We start from the raw sequence: 22,180 nt of genomic DNA on the forward strand, positions 1-22,180 counted from the left end.
AGAACATGTATGCCCAATAAACTCAAGTTCATCTCTAGATACACTGAGAATTTCTTTGGACTTAGTGATCAAACAAACTTATAAGCAAAAGTGAAATAAAATTAATTTTTTGGAATAAGTTATAAAGATTAAAACAATATAAAATATGAAGTTCTTGTATTAGTATAATAAAAAGGAATCATCAGGTTTACATATGGCTGTAGTTTCCAATGTAACATTAGTCTGTTTTGTGAAAACAGCCATTTAAAAGAAGAAACACTGGGTGGTTTTTGTGTGCTTTTTCCGCTTCTTGTGGTGAGCAGGCTTTACGTCAACTGAGTCCTGAGGGCTTTGGGTCTTGCAGATTGAAGACTTAATTCCAAGGTCATAGCAGAACATGTGAAGTTCATTGCCAGGACTGTGATGGTATATGAAGGGAGTGTGGAAGGGGCATACAGGACCTTAAACAATATCCTCAGCATGGATGTGTTCATTGAGGACATCAACAGATGTACAATAGATACTATGAGAAGCCTTGCCACAGAAGGAAGAGGTAGAACTATGAAACCTGTGGGAGGATCTACACCTTGGAAATCACTTGCAAGATCAACTTTTTGATGTGAGAGGGATCCATGGAAGGGCTGCTGAGGATTGCAGATAGTAGGCTCAGTGTGAAAACCCCTATCCAGTTGTGTCTCCACTACTTTTCTTTCTGCAACTCCATTTTCTCTTACAATTTCTTGCAATAAACTCAATCATATATATAAAAACATTAAATAAATAAATTATAAATACTAAATAAGTAAGTAAGTAAGTAAGTAAGTAAGTAAATAAGTAAATAAATAAAGACACAAAGTAAACCAGCTTGTGTTGGCAGTAAACCTTTCATCTATTTTCCCATAATCAAAAGGACCATCTTATTTCTTAAATTTGCCAAACATATAGAATGCTGATAGTGTAGAGAATATATACATTTTTCTTTTACAAGCTGGCTTACCATTTTGTTATTTCTTTCATACATTTTTGCCTGAATCTTGTTTCTCACCATGCAAATTTTTATGTGACTTCACTCCCATGTGACCTTATTCTCTGGTCTTTTCTGGTTGGATAGATTTGCATTAGCCTGCCCAAGAGCATTCGGTTGAAGATAAGTATTGAATTTATAATTAATGAAATTGAAGACTAAGTTGGTTGGTGTTGAGAACTACAACTAATCAAATGAGAAACTAGAGAGGTCCCGGAGGTCATATAAAGTTTGAACAGATGCAATTGTAATACCCAAGGGAAAGAGAGGCAAATATACACTGGGAAGGAGGGGTATATGGCAGAGAGGGGGAGAGAGACATGTAGGGAGGAGGTAGGGAGAGAGGGAGAGAATGAGGAAGAGAGAAAAAACTAATACTTTGGGGTCTCAGCCTCTGGTCTCTGTTTTTTTAGGCCAACTACTTTGGTTAGTTTTCTTTTGTCTCTGTGAGATTCTTCTGTAACCTGTAATAATCATTATGTTTCTTGTGGTACTTTGAATACTCCTCTACTTCTTGGAATCAAAATAACTTCAATTAAAATACTTCAGACTATTGTCCCTTGATGCTACTTATTCTCTGTGGTCAGCACAACATGATATTTTTCTAAATTCATACACTGATTATTCATAAATAACTTTGAATTCTTTAGAAGAAAAAAACAAATTCATTAGTTCAGCACACTATGGACCACATATATGCAAAGCACTGAGATGAAGCCTGACTTACCCACTTTTAATCTCCCAGTGACCTCCCCTTCAGAGTTCTGTGCATTTACAGTCACATTCTGAGTAGACTGTAGAAGCAGAGATGAGTCCTAGAAAAGGATTTAAGAAATTAGCCAAATGAATATTACTTACAATAATTATAACTTTATATTTGTCTATAAATGTAAGATTTATATAAAATAATTTCTCCATTATCACAGATTTATGTTTAGGACATGATATATTTTAAGAAGATAAATCAGAGAATGGTTAGCTCTTCTATAAGAAATACCATGTTACTTTTATTTTATTTATTTATTTTAAAAAATATTTTTATTGATTTTAGCAAGGAAAGGAGAGGACAAGAAAGATAAAAATGTCAATGATAAGAGAAAAATCATTGATTGGCTGCCTCCTGCATGTCCTCTACTGGGGATCAAGCCTGCAACCCCGGCATGTGCCCTTGACTGGAATCAAACCCGGGACCTTCAGTACACAAGCCAATGCTCTATCTACTGAGCTAAACTGGCTCGGGCAGTACCATGCTACTTTTAAAATGCAAAGGCTTCTTTGCAAAAGAGCTTTTCAACTTTGTTGGATGACCATTTTTTATGTCTTTGTTGGAAGATAAATGATTAGTGCTCCATGGTTCACTGAGAGGGAACCAATATTCCAAAATTGTGGGGGGGAAATTTGATTTTTCAGAAGTAAAGAATTATAAAAGTGCTTTGTAACTCTATGTATAAGGGAAGAAATTCTCCAACTTGTTTGTGAAAGCAGATGGATTTATCAGCCTCTCATACTTTATCCAATGATGTAACCTTAATATTTGTTCAATTGTTATAAATAAATAGAGGCCCAGTGCACAAAATTCGTGCACATGAGGGGGTGTGGGGGCTCACCCAGCCTGCACCCTCTCCAACCTGGGACCCGTCGAGGGATGATGACTGCCTATTTAGGCACTTTCCCACCAGGATCGGGCCTAAATGAGCAGTCAGACATCACCCTCACAATCTAGGACTGCTGGCTCCCAACTGCTCACCTGCCTGACTTCCTGATTGCCCCTAACTGCTTCTGCCTGCCAGCCTGATCACCCCCTAAACCACTCCCATGCCAGCCTGGTTGATATCTAACTACTCCCCTGCCAGCCTGTTTGTCCCCAACTTTCCTCCTCTGCTGGCCTGGTCACCCCTAACTGCCCTCCTCTGCAGACTTGATTGCCCCCAACTTCCCTCCCTTGCAGGCCTGGTCCCTCCCAAGTGCCCTCCCCTGCTGGCCTGATCACCCACAACTGCCCTCCCTTGCAGGCCATCTTGTGGTGGTCATCTTGTGTCCACATGGGGGCAGTCATTTTTGACTACATGGAGGCAGCCTTCTTGTGTGTTGGAGTGATGGTCAATTTGTATATTACTCTTTTATTAGATAGGATAGAGGCCTGGTATACTGGTGGTGTTGGCTGGTTTGCCCTGAAAGGTGTCCTGAATCAGGGTGAGGGTTCCCTAGGGACATAGGGCTGCCTGGAAGAGGGGCCTGTGGTGGTTTACAGGCCAGCCACACCCATCGGCAACCCAAGGGAAGTCCCTGGTATCTGGGATTTACTTATTTTCTATAATTGAAACTTTGTAGCCTTGAATGGAGACCAAGGCAGGCCAGGGCTATGAGAGCTATGCTTCCTCCATCACCAGGGGCAACTTAAGCCTCCTGCTCTCTCCAGCTTCGTGGCTGCCACCATTTTTGTTGGAATTTATTTATCTTCTATAATTGAAACTTTGTAGCCTGAAGTAAAGGCCTGAGCTGGCCAGGGTGTGCGAAAAGCTTGGCTTCCTCCATTGCCAGGGAAACCCAAGCCTCCTGCTTGCTCCGTGGCCGCAGCCATCTTGGTTGGGTTAATTTGAATACTCACTCCTGATTGGCTTGATGGCGTGGCTTGTGGGTGTAGCAGAGTGGTGGTTATTTTGTGCATTACTCTATTATTAGATAGGATAAAAAGTTTTCTCAGCCCAGCAATACAAATTAATTTTGCAAATTCATAAGGCAATTTCTGTAAGTTTATGAAAAATTACTTCCTAGATTCATCTTTGAAAAGAAACTACTGATGTGTCCTGTGCTCTCTAGGATCTCTCCTTTGCAGTCAGTATTTCTGTGTAAGTTTTACACCATATTATTTTGCCGTTGTTAGTAGAGCTTGGTGATTGCTCTGATGTGTAGTTTAGGAGTGCTTATCTCTTTTACAAGATCAAGTGTTTCTCAGTTGTTGACTTTTTGTTTTCTTTCTAATTGCTCTAGAATAGTTGGTACAACCCTGCATGTCGTGGATACTGACATATTTTTTCATATCTAGAAAGATGGGAGAAAAATTACTTATAATTTACATGTTGCAGTTAGACAAAGTTTTAACATTTTATTTAGTTAATACCACCTAATCAGGGTGTGTAGAAAGCCAAGCTGTCTACACACCCTGGCTGGCCCAGGCCTCCACTCAAGAATACCAAGTTTCAGTTATAGAAGATAAATCCTAAGAAAAATGGCAGCAGCCACAGAGCTAGAGAGAGCAGGCTAGGGTTGCCCCTGGCGACAGAGGAATCCAAGCTTTCCACCTGCCCTGCCTGGCCTCGGCCTCCACTCCAGGCTACAAAGTTTCAATTATATTAGGTGAATAAACCCCAACAGAAATGGCTGCCACCACAGAGCAAGCAGAAGGTTTGGCTTCGCTCCAGGCTACAAAGTTTCAATTGTAGAAGATAACTATATCCCAGATACTAGGGCCTCTGCTTGGGTCGCCGGGGGGCATGGCCAGCCTGCAAACCACCATAGGCTCCTCACCCAGGCCACCCCATGCCTCAAGGGAACCCCCACCCTGATCTGGGACACCCTTCAGGGCAATCAGCTGACCCCATCCATGCACCAGGCCTCTATCCTATCTAATAAAAGAATAATATGCAGATTGACCCTCAATCCAATACACAAGATCAAAATGGCTGCCCCATGTGGTCAAAAATGACTACCCACCACAAGATGTCCAGCAGGGGAGGGGAGTTGGGAGGGACCAGGCCTGCACGGAAGGACAGTTGGGGACAATCAAGTCTGCAGGGGAGGGCAGTTAGGGGTGACCAGGTGGCAGAGGAGAGAATTTGGGGGCAAATGGGCTGGCAAGGGAGCAGTTAGACATCAACCAGGCTGGCAGGGGAGTAGTTAAGAGGTGATCAGGCTGGCAGGCAGAAGCAGTTAGGGGCAATCAGGAAGGCAGGCAGGTGAGCAGTTGGGAGCCAGCAGTCCTGGATTGTGAGAGGGATGTTTGACTGCCCGTTTAGGCCCAATCCCACCATGGGATCGGGTCTAAAAGGGCATTTGGACAACCCATGAGGGATCCCAGATTGGAGAGCGTGAAGGCTGGGCTGAGAGACACTCCCCTCTTGGCGCTCCCCCTTTTACCCCTCCCCCCAACCCCGTGCACGAATTTAATGCATCGGCCCTCTAGTATGCTAATGATATGTTAAGGCCACTCAACTGCTTGCTATGATGTGCACTGACTATCAGAGGGGAGACAGTCGACTGGTTGACCAGTCACTATGATGTGCATTGACCACCAGAGGGCAGATGCTCCAACTGGTAGCTTAGCTTACTACTGGGGTCAGGCCAATGGGGACTGACTGAGAGGGGCCGGACATACCCTGCAGCCCTCCCCAGGTCCCTCCCTGGCTGGCCAACCTCCTGCATCCCTCCCTGGCCCAGATCGTGCACCAGTGGGGTCCCTGGGCCTGGCCTGTGCCCTCTCACAATCTGGGACCCCTCAGGGGATGTTGGAGTGTTGGTTTCATTCCAATCCCACAGGCCAGGATGAGGGATCCCATTGGTGCATGAATTCATGCACTGGGCCTCTAGTACTGTGTTTCCCCGAAAATAAGACATCCTCTGAAAATAAGACCTAGTGCATGGAAAAATAAGACATCCCCTGAAAATAAGACCTAGCGCATCTTTGGGAGCAAAAATTAATATAAGACACTATCTTATTTTCAGGGAAACAGGGTATTAGATATAAGTTCCACAGCCTTAGAGCAAATCCATTAATAAAGAGTGTATCATGAATATATGTACATGTATACATTTTAAAAACTCTCCTCAGAAATTTCTGTGCTTAACCATTATTTGTTTTTCATAAAACACAAATGATTTAAATGTTTCATCGTTATCTTACCACTCTGGAGCGTATTTCTTTGGCATACAATGGAAATAAAAATTCTGATTCCCCTTCCAGGCGAAGCCCATCTTTCGTAACATGCAAGTGACCCATTCCTATCTGTTAAAAAGATGAGACAATAGAGATTTTGTTATGGTTTTCTTTTAAGATCAGCTTAAATTACATATGCATTTTCATGAATTTCCCATTAGCACTTTTCTGTATTTCTCTCAAATACTTATTTAAAAGCTTAGTCATTTTTATTTAATATGCAGCATTTTATTGTCTTGTATAAATACAAAGGCCCATTTAGGAACTACATATAAGATTTAAAGAATCTTTTTACCATAAATACCTAAGAGCTTACCATTATGTAAGAAATTTTTAAATGTTTTAAATTTTGATGCAAAAAAAAACAACTCTTTTGAGGTGTAGAGTTCTAGGAGTTTTAACACATGTAACCACAACACAATCAGGATATAGAACAATTCTATCACCACCACACCCCAAAACAAATACTTTTTAAATGAAGGCTTCAAGTGTATCAAGTTCACAAAATAGCCAATATTTATTGGGCATTTCTTAACTAAAAAGCAATATAGGAGGAAGTGGAGATCTATTTAAGGTGTCCACTCTTCAGGAGTTTTCAATGTTAAAGAAGTATCAGAAATAATAGAAAACTTAATTCTGTAGATAACATACCACCATCATGCTACTAAATCTTGTGGACATTTTAAAACTTCATTTCCTTTACATTCGCATCAGCATTCAATTCTGGATCTATTTCTCTTTGAAATACTATCCTCATTTGATGACCACCATCCCATGCTCTCTTAGCTTTTCTTCTACTTCAGGAAACACTTTTCCCCCTTATTATACATTCATACATTAAGCTGACTTTCTCAAGCTTAATCCTAGGTACTTTCCCTGTGTTCCCTCTCTGGCCACACTCTTGGCTTCCTCTGGCATCTCTCTTCTGATGCTCCATACCCGTATATATGGCTGCCAATCAGACCTCTCCTTTAATTTAGGTCTTGGAAGCACCTAAATTAAACTCATTGAATCTTTATTTTCCCTCTCTTCCTCCAAAATAGACATAGATTTAAAAGGGAAGGAGGGGTGGCAGCAGAAGAGCCAAGAGAATGAAACAAAATCATTTTATACAGTAACGGGAGATTGATTTCTAGGACAGAGATATGTTTCTCTGAACTGATGCCATAGACTTCTCTGGTAGACAAGACCATTCACAAAAACCAAATTCAATGTGTGATTACATAATCTGCATGGTTCTCTATCTGAGGACTATCTTTATGGTACTCTTCCCAAAGTTAGGTCTGGGAGCCGGGGTTTTCCTGCTGTGCTCGATGGGAGCACCTCATGCTGCGGGGCTTGGGCTGACCACCACCACAGGCAGGGCAGCCCTCTGCAGTCTCTCTTACAGGCGTGATTCAGTGTGCAGTTAGTTTGAGGAAAGGGCTCAGAGTCTCAAAGGCTGATAACAGTCTCTCACAGGATCCAACTATGCATTTGCAAAGTATGATTTACAAAATTAAACCAACATTAGGAATATTATAAGATCCATCATGTGTGGATAAGTAATGCAAGCCCTGACTATCGCTTTTATATTTTCTTCTACAGTAAAACCTCGATATAGTGGACTAATTCAGGTGAGGGGGTGTCTATTAAAGCTGAAAGTCCATTATATAGTAAAGCAGGTTTTCTGAATGGGTTTGTTAAAAATTTGACAAATTAGTTTACCTGTTTTTACATATGTAAATATATTTGTGTAATTATAATTAACTATGCATGAAAAGTTTAATTTCACAGAAAAGTTTTCTAAATGTATTAATGTAATTTTAAATTTATCCTGAATAAGTCTAGTAAAAGTGTGCATTCAATTAAATCACCACAATTAAATGCACATGACTTGGGTACGGCTTGGTGCGTGTGGGATCATCTGCTAGCAGGTGTTCAAACCAACCCCCCTCGGGAGATACTCTACCTGAGCAGGGCGATTGGCAGCACCTGATTCCAGTGCAGATGAGTCTCCTGACATAGACTGCCTATATTTTTCTTCAGGGTGCGGTTCATTTTCTATTTTCCCTAAAGATTAGGAGTGTATGAAGAGTGGAATTTGTATGTCATACCCAAGACTGAGGAAACCTGTTGAGTGACTTTGGAGGTAAAAGCTGGTCCTGAGGCAGCCACGGCATCACTTGCCTGGTTTTGCTACTTTTCTGGGCCTGGAGCTGAAATACAACTGAGGCCTAGATGTTACCTTGGGAGGAGGCGGCAGGGAGCAGCAGTGGGTAGGTGCCCAACCTTGCCACCACCCAGACTAGCCACAGTTGGGCCTGAATAGATGTGAGAGTGACCCAAGGACACAACCCCAGGTTCACTCATCTAAGTACACAGCAGCAGCAGGTAGAGCCTTAGCTCACCTGCAACAGACAACACCTGGCCATGGGCCTAAGGGAACAGCAGCAGGACCCCATCCATCTGCAGCTGACAGCCACGGGACCCCTCATATGGGCACAAAAAGCCTCTGCTACTGCCACAGCCACTCCCTGGCACAGCTCCACCTTGAAAGGTTTACAAGGTCCTCTTTGGGAGGAGGCTGCAGGGAGCAGCAGTGGCAAGGTGCCAAGCCTTGCCACCATCTGGATGCACCATGCCCTGGTCCCACAGAGATCACAACCCAGGCCCACACGCCTGTAACAGATACCAGTGGGACCTCTGTAGAACACAGGGGAAATCCCCTCTTTCCCACTGGTGAAACAGCTGCTTTTGACATGACCTGAGGTGCCCTTAGGCAAGGGGGTACACCCCATGGCAGAAAAATCTGTGCCCCTGAGGTAACAGAGAGGAGGTGCCAGAAAACCAGAGCTGAGGCATTAGAAGGAGAGAGAGTGCCTGTCCCCTCCCCTACAAGCCACTAGCACCACACAAAACAGGAGTCTGATCAAACTATTCTGTCCGGCCAAGACCAGGATACCCCCGCAGAGCCCAGTACCATAAAAAAAGGGAATATAGCTTACAGAAGGGACAATCAAGGTATGAGACACAAGGCAGACCCAGCTTCTGGGCTAAGGAGTCCCCAACCACTGGATTATTAAGGGCTTCAACCCCTCGGACCTCAATCAAGTGGGCCAGAAAGGGACAGTAACTCATTGACCTGCACCAGAGAAGCTTCCAGGAGGCCTAGGATAGACACACCATGAGACCAGATTCAACAACAGAGCAAAATCCAAGGAGCTCCACAAATAGCAGACCCAATGATTTTCCAGTGTGTGTCTGTGTGTATGAGGTTTTGTTTTTTGGTCTGGGTGTGTGTGAATGAATATTGTTGGTTTTATTTTTTGTTGTTTATTTGCTTTCTTTTATTTTCTTTTCTCTCTCTCTCTCTCTCCCTCTCTCTCTCTCTCTCTCTCTCCATATATCTAATTTCTCATCCCTTTGATTCTATTCTACTTTTACCTATTCTTATTGTGATTAATTTTCCTTATTTTATTTTGATTTTCTCATTATTTCCATCTTAAATTATCTATCTATATTCTTTATTTATTATCATTACATTTTAAATTCATTATTATTTCACTTATTTTCTGTTTCCTTTTCTTTTTTCCTCCTATACCAGTTCTTTTAGAATCCTCCTTATATACACTAATAAAAGAGAAACATGCAAATTGACTGTACCTCTGCTATGCCCACAAGCCACGCCCATAAGCCAATCAGGAGCAAATATGAATATAAATCCAACCAAGATGGCTGCAGCCACAAAGCAAGCAGGAGGTTTGGGTTTCCCTGGCAATGGAGGAAGCCAAGCTTCCCGCCCACTCTGGCCGGCCCTGGCCTCCGCTCAAGGCTAAAAAGTTTCAATTATAGAAGATAAATAAAAACCAACAAAAATGGTAGCAGCCACTGAGCTGGAGAGAGCAGGAGGCTTGGATTTCCCCTGGTGATGGAGGAAACGAAGCTTCCTGGAAGGTCCTGGCCTCTGCTCCAGGCTACAAAGTTTCAATTATAGAAAATGAATAAATCCCAGATATCAGGGTCTCCTCTTGGGTCACCAGGGGGGCATGGCCAGCCTGCAAACCACCACAGGCCCCTGGTCCAGGCAGCCCCATGCCCCACAGGAACCCCCACCCTGATCTGGGATACCCTTCAGGGCAAACCAGCTGGACCCCCCCTGTGCACCAGGCCTCTATCCTATATAATTAAGGAGTTATATGCAAATTTACCATCACTCCAATACACAAGATGACTGCCCCCATGTGGCCAAAGATGGATGCCCCCATGTGGACACAAGATAGCCGCCATTAGATGGCCAGCAGGGGAAGGCAGTTGAGAGGGACCAGGCCTGAAAGGGAGGGCAGTTGGGGGCGAACAAGCCTGCAGGGAAGGGCAGTTTGGGAGGGTGGGGAGAACCCCAGGACTGCAGGGGAGGGCAGTTAGGGGTGACCAGGCCTGTAGGGGAGGGCAGTTAGGGGCAATCAGGCTGGCAGGGGAGCAGTTAGGCACCAATCAGGCTGGCAGGGAAGTGATTAGGGGGTGATCAGGTTGGCAGGCAGGTGAGCAGTTGGGAGCCAGCAGTCCTGGATTGTGAGAGGGATCTCAGATTCGAGAGGGTGCAGGCTGGGCTGAGGGACCACTCCCCCACCCCACCCAGTGCACAAATTTTGTGATTTTGTGCACTGGGCCTCTAGTTTATTTATTTAAAAAAAAAAATAAGTTCCGTCATTTCGATGTATGTACATATGTCCTTTATGTTTTTTATTATTTATTTGCCACAAGTAAAGGTCAGGAATTGTTATCTTTTTATTTTATTTCATTTTATTTTATTTTATTGACTCACTTTATTACTGCTGTGTATGTGCTTCATGTGAGTGATGTAGGTGCTTTGTAGATGGATTCCGACTTATGGCAAAAATCATGTTATGTTGGACTGTAGGAATGGATCTCCAATGTAACCCGAGAATCTACTGTATGTGGAATCTATTGAACAAACTAAACTAACAAACAAAATAGATCCAGAGACACATGCAATAGACTGAAAATTTTCAAAGGGAAGTGGTGGGGGAGGGGTGGTGGGGAGAATAGATCAACTAAAGAACTTATATACATATATGCATAACCCATGGACACAGACAATAGTGGGGTAAAGAGCCAGGAGTAGGAAGGAGGGGGAGAAGGGGGACATCTGTAATACTTTCAACAATAAAGATAAAATTTTTAAAAAGGAATAATTTACTTTATAATGAAATAATTTCCCAGGTAGTGAGTGGTTAAAATAGACATTATTAGATTAGGCTAAGTTATTTATCTTGCTGCTGTTTACTCAGTTATTTAAAAAATATCAATTAAATATTTCTCTAATAATTAATGACTAAGAATATAGATCATCAGGTAAGTTCATTTAGGTATTTTAGAGTTTTTAATTTTTGCTTTTCTTTCTTTTTTGGGGGAGGAGGGTGTTAATATCCAATAAAAGAAATGAAACACATTTTGAATAATGGAGTAACACTATACTAATTTTCTATTGCCATGTAAGAAATTTTCACAAATGTAGTAGCTTATGATACCTATTTCCTATCTCAGTTTCCATGGGTCAGGAATTTGGTTAATGCTCTGTGTCTCATACAGTTGATATATCAGTGAGGATGGGTTCCTTTCTGGAGTTTGGGGTGTTTTTGTTGTTGTTGTTATTGTTGTTTTCAAGCTTTTGTGGTGGTTGATAGTTCCTGTGAGAGTAGGAGTGAGGTCTCCATTTTCCTTCTGGCTGTCAGTCAGGGCACACTGTCAGCTCCTAGGGGCCACCCGCAGTTCCTTGCCAAGTGGCGCCCTCATAGACCCTCATAACAAGGCATCTCATGCCTTCAAGGCTTCTGGGAGAATCTCTCATCAAAGATCTTAAGGTCATTTACCTAATTAAATCAGGTCCACTCAGGATAATTTCCCTTTGATTAATTAAAACCCAACTGATTTGGAACCTTAATTATATCTGCAAAGTCCCTTCACCTCTGTTATTCAATGTAATCCAATCCCATCACTTTTGCCAAGTTCTGTTGGCTAATCACAGGTACTACCCATACTCAAGGAAAGGGGATTATACCGGACAACACCAGAGATGGAGGTCATGGGAAAAGACTTCTTAGAATTTTGCCTATCACAGCATTAACCAGGTAGTTTTTTTAAAAAGTAAAATTAATATATTTAATAATACAAAGACATTTTAGTAATTGTCATTATTATCATTAAATTTGATTTTTGTTTTCATAGTATACTCTAGATATCATGAAAACCCAAAGCAACAAAATTAAGTTGATGAATTTTGATCCTCCCAAATAAGACATGATGGAAGAGACTATTAAAATCTAGCTGATGCAAGAGACTATTAAAATCTAGCTGTCCCCTGCCCATGCAGGGCTATGAGATGGCTTCCTCTTCCTCCCAGGCCCTTCTGAGGGTCTTACTGGCAGTACAGTTTCTCTCTTAGCATTCTGCTAACCAAGGGATGACCACAGGTTGATACAGGGTCCTCTAGTCAGGAGACTTCCCTGAAAGATTCCATAACTTATAATTTGAGGAGTTCAACCTTGATTCAGTCTCCAAAAAAATAAGGTATTTAAATTTAGACATAAAAGGCAAGTGATATACCAAACATGCATACCATATACTGTACTGCATTTATAAAGAGAAACTGTCCTATGGAACTAACCATTATTGTTATACTGTAAAAATATTGTTGCCATAAGTTTTAAAGAAAAAAAAATCACAATTTAAATATATTTATGTGTAATGTTTATATATAGTTTATAATATATTATATACTTATATTAAATATTTTAAATGCATCTATGTTAAATATATTAACACACATTTCAAGCTATATTTTGATTGGATTAGTATTTTACCTCTTTGAATGTGTGAAAATATAAATATTTATTATGCTAACAACAACAAAAATGTGTCTACTGCCTATAAAATTATGGCTGAAAATAAATTATTGCATAGAAAGTGAAGGATACTAATTAATAGAAGGTATTTCAGACTGAATGCTAAAACTATTGTTCTTGGAAAAAACCATGCCTATATCACACCTTCAAAATAAATGTAAGGAGCAGATTAACCTAAATATGGTATCCACTGTAGCATTTTTTTCTCACTATAATTATTTACATTCTACATTATATAGATGTTTTTTAAAAAAATACACAATTTATTGCATGTCATAATGTACATTTTTTAAATGAGAAAGTACCATCTGAATGGTAAATATTTATAAATTAATGAGATTAGAAAAATATAACAAAATTTTACCAATTAAAGAATTAAAAAATTATTAAGCTATCATGACTCAACCAACCATAAACTCAAGATTATTACAATTTTCCCCCATGTAAAGATAATTACTAATAAAATTATAATAAACAAAGCACAACAAAGCATGTAGTTTACACTGAAGTTATTTAAAAGGGTAAAAAGGGAAAGTGTTACATGTATTTTTGCTACTGAAAATACTAATACATATAGGAAACAAAGATTAATTACACTAAGAAAACTTCTACCAATACAATATGGATCAAGTGATGGTGCAAACATAACCAAAACATGCCAACCAGCAATCCTATATAATAAAGAGGTAATATGCAAATTGACCGTCACACCATCACAAGATGGCTGCCTACAACCAGGCTGGCTGGGGGTTTAGTAAGGGACTGCCAAACAATGGAACAGCAGGCTGTATGGGGCGACCAGGCTGGCAGGGCATTAATGAGGGATAACCAAATGACTGAACAGCAGGCTGCGTGGGGTGACCAGGCCGGCAGGGGGGTTAGTGAGGAATGACCAAAAGACTGAACAAGTAGATTGCATGAGGTGACCAGGGGGGTAGTCGGGGGTGACCAGGCTGGCAGGGGTGATGCAGCTGGGTGTGACCAGGCTGGCAGGGGGTGCACTATGGGGCAATCAGGTCAGTTGGGGGGGAGGGGGCATTTAGGAGTGACCTGACTGGCAGGTGTTGCAGTTGGGGGTGACCAGGCCAGCCAGGGGGGCAGTTAGGGGTGATCAGGCAGGCAGACAGGTGAGCAGTTAAGAGCCAGCCATCCCAGATTGTGAGAGGGATGTCCAATTGCCAGTTTAGGTCTAATCCCCAGGTCCCGTATTGGAAAGGGTACAGGCTGTGCTGAGGGAATCCCCCTCCTCATGCACAAATTTTGTGCACTGGCCTCTAGTAAATAATGGATAGACAGAGAGATGATAGATGATAGGTGATATGATAGATAGATGATAGATAGATGATAGATAGATGATAGATAGATAGATACAATAGATAGATAGATAGATGATAGATAATAGATGATAGATAGATGATAGATAGATAGATAGATAGATAGATAGATAGATAGATAGATGATAGATGATAGATAGATAGAAAGATAGATAAAAATAAATAAATACTTACTGGGGAAAACCACATGACTTTAAGAATCCAAATTGCAAGAGCAAAATTCACAAGAAGGATTATGAGTAAAAGAAGAACAAATAAGTAGAGGCAACGCTTTCTCCAACCATAAATGCCAATTTTGTAGACACACTGGTTCTCTGGCCGCTCTATGTGGGTGCCTTCTGTGGCTGTAGTGTACTGTTCACGTACCATCTGCCGTCGGGTGGGATCAGGGTGTGAGAAGAGTGGGGGAAGGAAGATGGACAAAGGGAAAGAGAAGTGAGGGTAGGAGAGCAGGGTAGAGAAGTGAGAGGGAAGGAGACAGGAAGAAAAGGAGGGATAGACAGAAAGGAAGAACTTATTTGTCAATACTGATTTATTATGATTCCAACAAAATATTTTTATCCCAATAATAAATTTCCAAAATTAATTATTTTTTAAAGTAGAATACAATATTACTTTGAAATAGGTCACTATATTTCATCCACAGAATGATATTTAATTTGTCATGCAAAATGTTTTAGATGTGACATACCCATTTCAAATCCAATGGCCATATTTTCAGATTTTAATCAATAGGTTCAATATACAGTATATACAGCTCTCAAAATTCTGCAGGATTAAACTTTTAATTGAATTATCAACTTAAAATAATCAAATTACCAAGTCCTTAAAAGATTTGGTGAGAGGAAAATCAAGTTGGCACCTATATGTCTTCTAAAAAATAGAATCCAGAAGATGGCTGCTGACAGGACAGCAGGCTGCAGGATAGTGTGTGAGTGAGAGGATGAAAGCAGAGTGTGTAGACATGCCGTGAGTGTCTGTATTTGTGGGAGAGGAACAGCTATGTTCCACAGGACTGATGGGAACTGGTGGACTGGGCTCCCCTGGCCCAGCAGCTTCTACTGCTGCTGAAATCTCTCCTGGAGCAGCCATCTTTAAGGGGAGACCAGCTGCGATTGGAAGCCCAGCCTTACCTTCAACCTGAGAGACCTCGGATACCTCCCAGGACCCTACAGCCACAATGCCCAAGGGACAGCTGCCTCAGCTGCAAACCAATAAACACTGGGACTCCAGCCTTCCCAACTGTGGATGCCTGAAAAGTCTGTCCAGGGGGAGACAACGCAGCTCTGAATACGTGTATGGGCCCTGCGCCTTCTCACAGAGCAGGCAGAAGGAACAGCTGGATTGAACACCCACCCAGAATTGGTGAATTAAACACGGCTGGTGAGGCAGTCTGTGCACAGAAAGGTCAGATATTGCCTATATCAGTGGTTCTCAACCTTTCTAATGCTGCGACCCTTTAATACAGTTCCTCTTGTTGGTGGTGACCCCAAACCATAAAATTATTTTTGTTGCTACTTCATAACTGTAGTTTTGCTACTGTTAATGAATCGTAATGTAAATATCTGTGTTTTCCGATAGTCTTAGGCTCTACAACAGTGATTCTCAACCTGTGGGACTCACAGGTTGAGGCCCGGACAGGGGATCCAGAGGTTGAGAACCACTGCTGTAGAGCCTAAGACCACCTGAAAACACAGATATTTATATTACGATTCATTAACAATAGCAAAATTACAGTTATGAAGTAGCAACAAAAATAATTTTATGGTTGGGGGTTCACCACAACATGAGGAACTGTATTAAAGGATCATGGCATTAGAGAGGTTGAGAACCACTGTCCTAGAGAAAAGTGAGATCTGGGATCCAGGCTGGAGGCAGAAATGCGCACAGCAGGGACTAGAGTCTAAGAGGAACACTGCCCCAACAAAATCCATGGCTGCTGGGGTCAGTGTAGCCCTAGAATGTGGAAGGAGGTCCACAGGGCTGCTGTCAGAAGGGGACCCTAGATATTAGCCCACAGCTGGGTGGGTCCAGAAAGGCAGCTTGAAATTCTATACTGGCTGCACAGTGCCAGGGGAAAAAGAAGCGAGTACGCTTTGGCTTTTTTCCTTTCTAACTCGTTGCTTTTGCTTGCTAAGTCCATAGGCTCTTCCAATTAAAAACATTCACTGAGACTGCAGGGGGAAGTTATTTTTGTGGAAACTGGGGATCAGAGTGGGGAGAGACAAACAGGAAACCAGCTCTGGGGCAGTCTGTCCCTCCAACCCAGTATTAAGTGCAGCAGGGATAGAACAATCTAAACACTGGGTAGAGGGGCCTTTTAGCCCTATAGATTAATACAGAAACACCACCACACAGGGGTTGTATCAGAAATTCAGTCTTATGTAAATACAACTAAAGGTAGGCTGAGAAACAATGAAAGCAGAGAACTTGAAAACAGGATTGTGGCTTATGACACAGAGGAGCGGTGCATCAAAGGGAGCTTCAATACTGTGCTATCTGATAGAAAACAGATGTGCCAAGCAGAACAGTAGAGAAAGTGAATGACCTTCACTACTTCACTTTTTTATTTTACTTAAGAAACCAAATTTTCTCATTTGATTTTACTTTTTTTATTATTATACTTGAGGCCCAGTGCACAACATTCCTGTACAGGGGGAGGGTGGTCCCTAAGCCCAGCCTACACCCTCTCCAATCTGGGATATCCCTCTCACAATCCAGGATTGCTGGTTCCCAACCAATCACTTGCCTGCCTGCCTGATTGCCCCTAACAACTTCTGCCTGCCAGCCTGATCACTCCCTAACTGCCGCATGATTGCCCCTAACTGCCCTCTCCTGCTGGCCTGGTTATACTTATTTGTCCTCCCCTGCATGCCTGGTAGCCCCCAACTGCCCTTCCCTGCTGGCCCGGTCACCCTAGCTACTCTATCCTGCAGGCATGCCCCCCCAACTGCTCTCCCCTGCAGGCTTGGTCACCCCCAACTGCCCACCGCTGCTGGCCTGGTCACCCCTAACTGCCTGCCCTGCAGGCCTGGTCCCCCAACTGCCCTCTCCTGTAGGCCTGGTCACCCCCAACTGTCCTCCCCTGCAGGCCTGGGTATCCCACAACTGTCCTCCCCAACAGGCTTCATTGCTCCCAACTGCACCCCCTTTCAGGTCTTTTCCCTCCCAACTTCCCTCCCGTGCTGGCCTGGTCACCCACAACTGCCCTACCCTGCCACCCATCTTGTGGTGGCCATCTTGTGTCCACATGGGGGTGGCCATCTTTGGCCACATGGGGGAGGTCATCTTGTGTGTTGTAGTGATGGTCAATTTGCATATTATTTCTTTATTATATAGGATTTTTTATTTTTAATTATTATTATTACTACTAGAGGCCCAATGCACAGATTTGTGAACCATTGGGGTCCCTCCGCCTGTCCTGTGCCCTCTTGCAATTTGGGGCCCCTCATGGACCTGCAGGCCAATCCAAGGGACCACATTGGTGCACAAATCCATGCACCAAGCCTCTAGTATGCATATAAAATTTTTGGTTAATCTCTTCCTGCACTCACCTCTCCCCTCTCCCCTCTGAGATTCATCAGTCTGTTCCATGTTTCTATGCCTATGTGGTGAGTGTCTTCCTCATGGTGGTCAGTGTGTGTCAGGGCTACTGGTTGAATGGTTTAGCAATTGCATATATATATATATATATATATATATATATATATATATATAAAATTTTACTTTTTATTTTATTTTAGGATTAGTGTTCTACATTTTATTTTAATTTTAGCATTATTTTACTCTATCTCAATTTTTCTTTTATGCCAACACTCTTCCTCAATTTTCCCCTTTATCGTCTGGTTTCTGTTACCCTGTACCTATTTTAGTTTTTCTCTATCTTTTCTTTTTACTGTCTGTTAAAAATTAATCTTATTAATATATCTAATTTCCTCTCCTCTGCTCTAAGTCCATGCACACTTATCTCTTCATTTTCTTCACTATCCAATTTTTTTTCTTTCTTCATCTGTTCTCCCAACACACACCTTTTTTTATTTATTTCTGTCTTGTTTGTTTGATTGTTGGTTAGTTTTCTTTCTTTCTTTCTTTCTATTTTTTTTTTTTTTTTTGCTTCTGTTTTTCCTCTCCTCACTGTTCTTTTCTTCTACTAATAGTTTAATTAATTCCAATCACCAACTCATGCCTATCTACTCTCTATTTTCCTTTTCCAATAGTAAACAAATATATAGATAGATTAAAGAATATATATATATATATATATATATATATATATATATATATGTGTGTGTGTGTGTGTGTGTGTGTGTGTGTGTGTGTTTCCCCAAAAATAAGACAGTGTCTTATATTAAGTTTTGCTCCCAAAGATGCGCTAGATCTTATTTTCAGGGGATGTCTTATTTTTCCATGAAGAAGAATACGGTACACATTTATTGTTAAATGAAAAAAAGGAAATTTATTACCTGTATATGGTACGGCAGTACGGTAGTTGTCAACACAAACCAGACAAACTGTGAATCCTACAGTATCAAGAATTTACTCATTTATTCAATGGCAATCATGTCATCATCTTCTGGAACATCATCATAACAATCCAATTCCTGAATTTCCTGGTGAATTTCTTGTGACTCCATTTCTTTCAGAATCAGTGGACCAAATCTCTCATGTTTAGCCTAGGGGGGGAGGGGGGGCCTTACTTTCGGGGGAATGCCTTATATTTCACTCAGAAGGAAACCTGTAAGTAGGTCTTATTTTCGGAGGATTTCTTATTTTGGGGAAAACATGGTAGTTTTGGAGGTCAGAAGTCTGAAAATGGGTTTTGAAGGCTGAAAATCAGTGTGAGCAGGATTGCATTCTTTTTGAAGGGTCTAGAGGAGAATCTGTTCTTTCCCTTTTCTAGCTTCTAGATGTTCCCTCATTCCTTGACTCCAGTCTCTATTTCTTTTGTCATATCTCTTTCTCTGTCACATCTCCTGCCTACCTCCATAAGGATCCTTGTGATTACATTAAAACAATCATCCTATCTCAGAAATCTTAGCAGCCGCATCTGCAAAAATCTTTTTACCATGTAAGGTCTTGGGAATTAGGGCAGGGACATCTTTGGGGGCTAATATACCATTTATCATGGAAAGCTTTTTTGTTCACACATAAAATTGATAAAGCTTTAACATCATTTTATCATGGTTTACAGGAGGGCTGGTAGCAATTCTGTTATGAGGATAGCCCTTAATTCCCCCAGATCCAGCCCTGTGACACTGTTTTGTTTATGTAATTGTTCACTTGCCTATTGACTCCCTCTTTAGGATGTAATTCCATGTGACTCTTATTCATTACTGTGTCCCTAAAATAGTGCAACTGAGAAAATATAGGCACACAGAAAAAGTCTTAAGTGGATGAATGAATGAACAAATAAATGAACTATTGGCATTGACACACACTAATTGAATCAGGAATGATGCTAGAAAATGGAACTAAATAGATTGTATAAGTTCTGTGGGGTATTAAATAAAATGTTCTATGACTCATGAACATGGTTAAGCCATTAAGAAAAGATTCAGTACTCATCATCTAAGTCCAGCACTTTTAAACAGCGGTTGTAGATAAGGACCTAACCCCTAACGGGACGCAGGCTAAGTAGAGAAAAATAAAATATGCTATTTATGTTGAAGTATTTTCAGAAAGAAATGCTGGGAAGAGGACTAATAATATTTTAAATATTGAAATAATGTTAATGAGGATAAACTACCCTGTTAAAAAAACGTCTTAAAGGGGGCAAGTCCCTACCTTAACTGGCAAGGCACATCCAGTGGTCCACCAAGGACAGTGGCTATGTTTTTACGCCCATGTGCCTCTCACCAGGTGCCTCACAAATACTTAAAGTTCCAGCCCCATTTCTCCATTCCTTTTTAGACCAAATCTCCAGTGAGTTAAAACACTTCTCTGTCTCTCTAGATCTGCGTTCTCTGTTTTCTCTAGAACCCAATTCCAAACAAGCTTTCACAACTACCACTCCATTGAACTTGTTCTTGAAAGCTCACCAATGACCTCCATGTTGCTAAAGAAAATGTGCACTCACAGACCTAGAGTCAGCATCACCAAATAGTCATTGCCTCCTCTTGAAACAGTGTTTCTGCTTTGTTTCCAGAACCCCCACTTGGCTTTTTTTTTCACTGAAATGGCTGCTACTTCTCATTCTTATTTGCTGTTTCCTCCTCACCTCTCTGCCCCAGGCTCAGCCCTTGGAGTTCTCCTTTTTCTATGTATTTATCCCTAATTGTGGAGGCCTCTTTAAGCTGAGGGATTACTAGACTTCTATACCCATTTGGGAATATCATACTTCATATGTCCCAAACTGTGACCTCATTCCCCAACCTGTTCCTTGTTAAATTTTTCCCATCTCTCTAAATGGCAACTCCATAGAACCTGAAAACATCCTATGGATTTCTATTTCACTCAGTAAAATCCCAATCCCTACCTTAACTGGAAGAGCACATCCTGTCTTCTTTTGTGGTCACTCTCTCCCTTATTCCTTTTCCTCCAGTCACACTGGTCTTATCTATATATATTCCAGGTGTAACTATCTCAGGAAACTTCGTAGTTAAAATTCACCCTCTATCTGGAAGGTCTTATCCCAGATAACTGCATGGATCCCCCTTTACATTACTCAACTCTCTGCTCAAAGATCACTTATCAATAGAGCTCTCCCTTACCATCTTATGTATATAACTAGAGGCCTGGTGCACAAAATTCATACATGGGTAGGGTCCCTAGGCCTGGCCAGCAATCAGGGCTGAACAGGGCCTTCAGGCTGCTGGCCAGGGCCTCCCTTCCCTGGCTGCTGGCCAGACCCTCCCTTCATTTCGTGCCACCCCATGGTGGTTAGTACACATCATAATGAGCAATCAAACTCCCGGTTTCCCGGTCAAACTCCCGAGGGGACACCTTGCATATTAGCCTTTTATATATATACACGATAGCCCACTTACACAACAGCATATCTTTCTAGGCTCCTTCCTGCTTTATTCTTCGCCATAGCATTTAACACCAAGTGGCATACTATAAATTTTGCTTATTTTATTGTAAATGGTCACTGCATCTCATATAAACACCAAACTGTTTTTGTTATTTGTTGTATCTCCAGCTCTGAGAAGAGTACCTGGCACATAGTATGTGTTTGATAAATATTTGCTGAATAAATTAAATACAAATGTTGAATGGAAAAATATTCAGATAATGCTATTTAAATTTACAATAAGCAATAAAATATATTGAGAGTTGTTACTTCAGAGCTTCTCCAACTGTTTATAAATAGTAAGTTGAAACCCACTCAAAATGGAGGGTGTTTAGTGCAATTAGTCAGTTGTTTACTGCGAAGATTCTGTAATATAATCAGCTGAGGTTCTACCAGGGAAGAGGAACATAGCAAATGTGCTTTACTTAGTTTATGAGTCATCCCACATCTATGCACCTTCTTTGCTGGAACAAAACCTTTGTTATTTCTTCAGCAATTTTTTAAACCCAAATCTTTAAAACTCTTAGCTTGGCCTTCAAAGCTGTTTATAGACTACTAAATGGCCATTCTGGAGTTACAACTAAAACATAGACCAATCAACCTGAATGAACTACTGCAGCCTAACTGAACAGAAGTCTTATAACCAAGAATTTACAATAATAATAATAATAATAATAATAATAATAATAATAAAGCTACATAGAGACTGGTTGGCAGGGCAGAGACACAAACTGGTAGCTAAGATTCAAAAGGGATATCTCGACAGCAAAGGTTCCCCTACAAAGCATGGGATGTAAACCCCACACTGGGCTCCATAGTCCAGACCACCAGAGCTGGGAAGAGATGCCCATATAATATCTAACTGTGAAAGTCAGCAGGGACTCTGTATGCCAGAGAGTCTGCTAGAAGTACAGCACCCTCTTAAAGCCAACACAAAAAATCTTTTCATAGCAACTCACCCTGTGTTCTGGCAGAGAAAACTAGAGTAATACT

General features: G+C 41.4%; 1 protein-coding gene across 3 annotated transcripts in view; it reads right to left on the reverse strand.

Annotated features, from left to right (window-relative positions):
• SGCG (sarcoglycan gamma) overlaps positions 1-22,180 on the reverse strand; it is a 76,031-nt gene that overhangs the window by 45,966 nt on the left and 7,885 nt on the right. For all 3 annotated transcript variants that reach the window (XM_084879471.1, XM_084879470.1, XM_084879472.1), the window contains 3 exons: positions 14,350-14,544; positions 5,904-6,005; positions 1,731-1,818 (listed from right to left, as the gene is read on the reverse strand). In XM_084879471.1, the coding sequence (XP_084735597.1) occupies positions 1,731-1,818; positions 5,904-6,005; positions 14,350-14,544 (385 nt within the window). The remainder of the gene's footprint in view (positions 1-1,730; positions 1,819-5,903; positions 6,006-14,349; positions 14,545-22,180) is intronic.

This window comes from Pipistrellus hanaki (genome assembly GCF_964339955.1).
Source record: "Pipistrellus hanaki genome assembly, chromosome: 3".
NCBI lineage: Eukaryota > Metazoa > Chordata > Mammalia > Chiroptera > Vespertilionidae > Pipistrellus > Pipistrellus hanaki.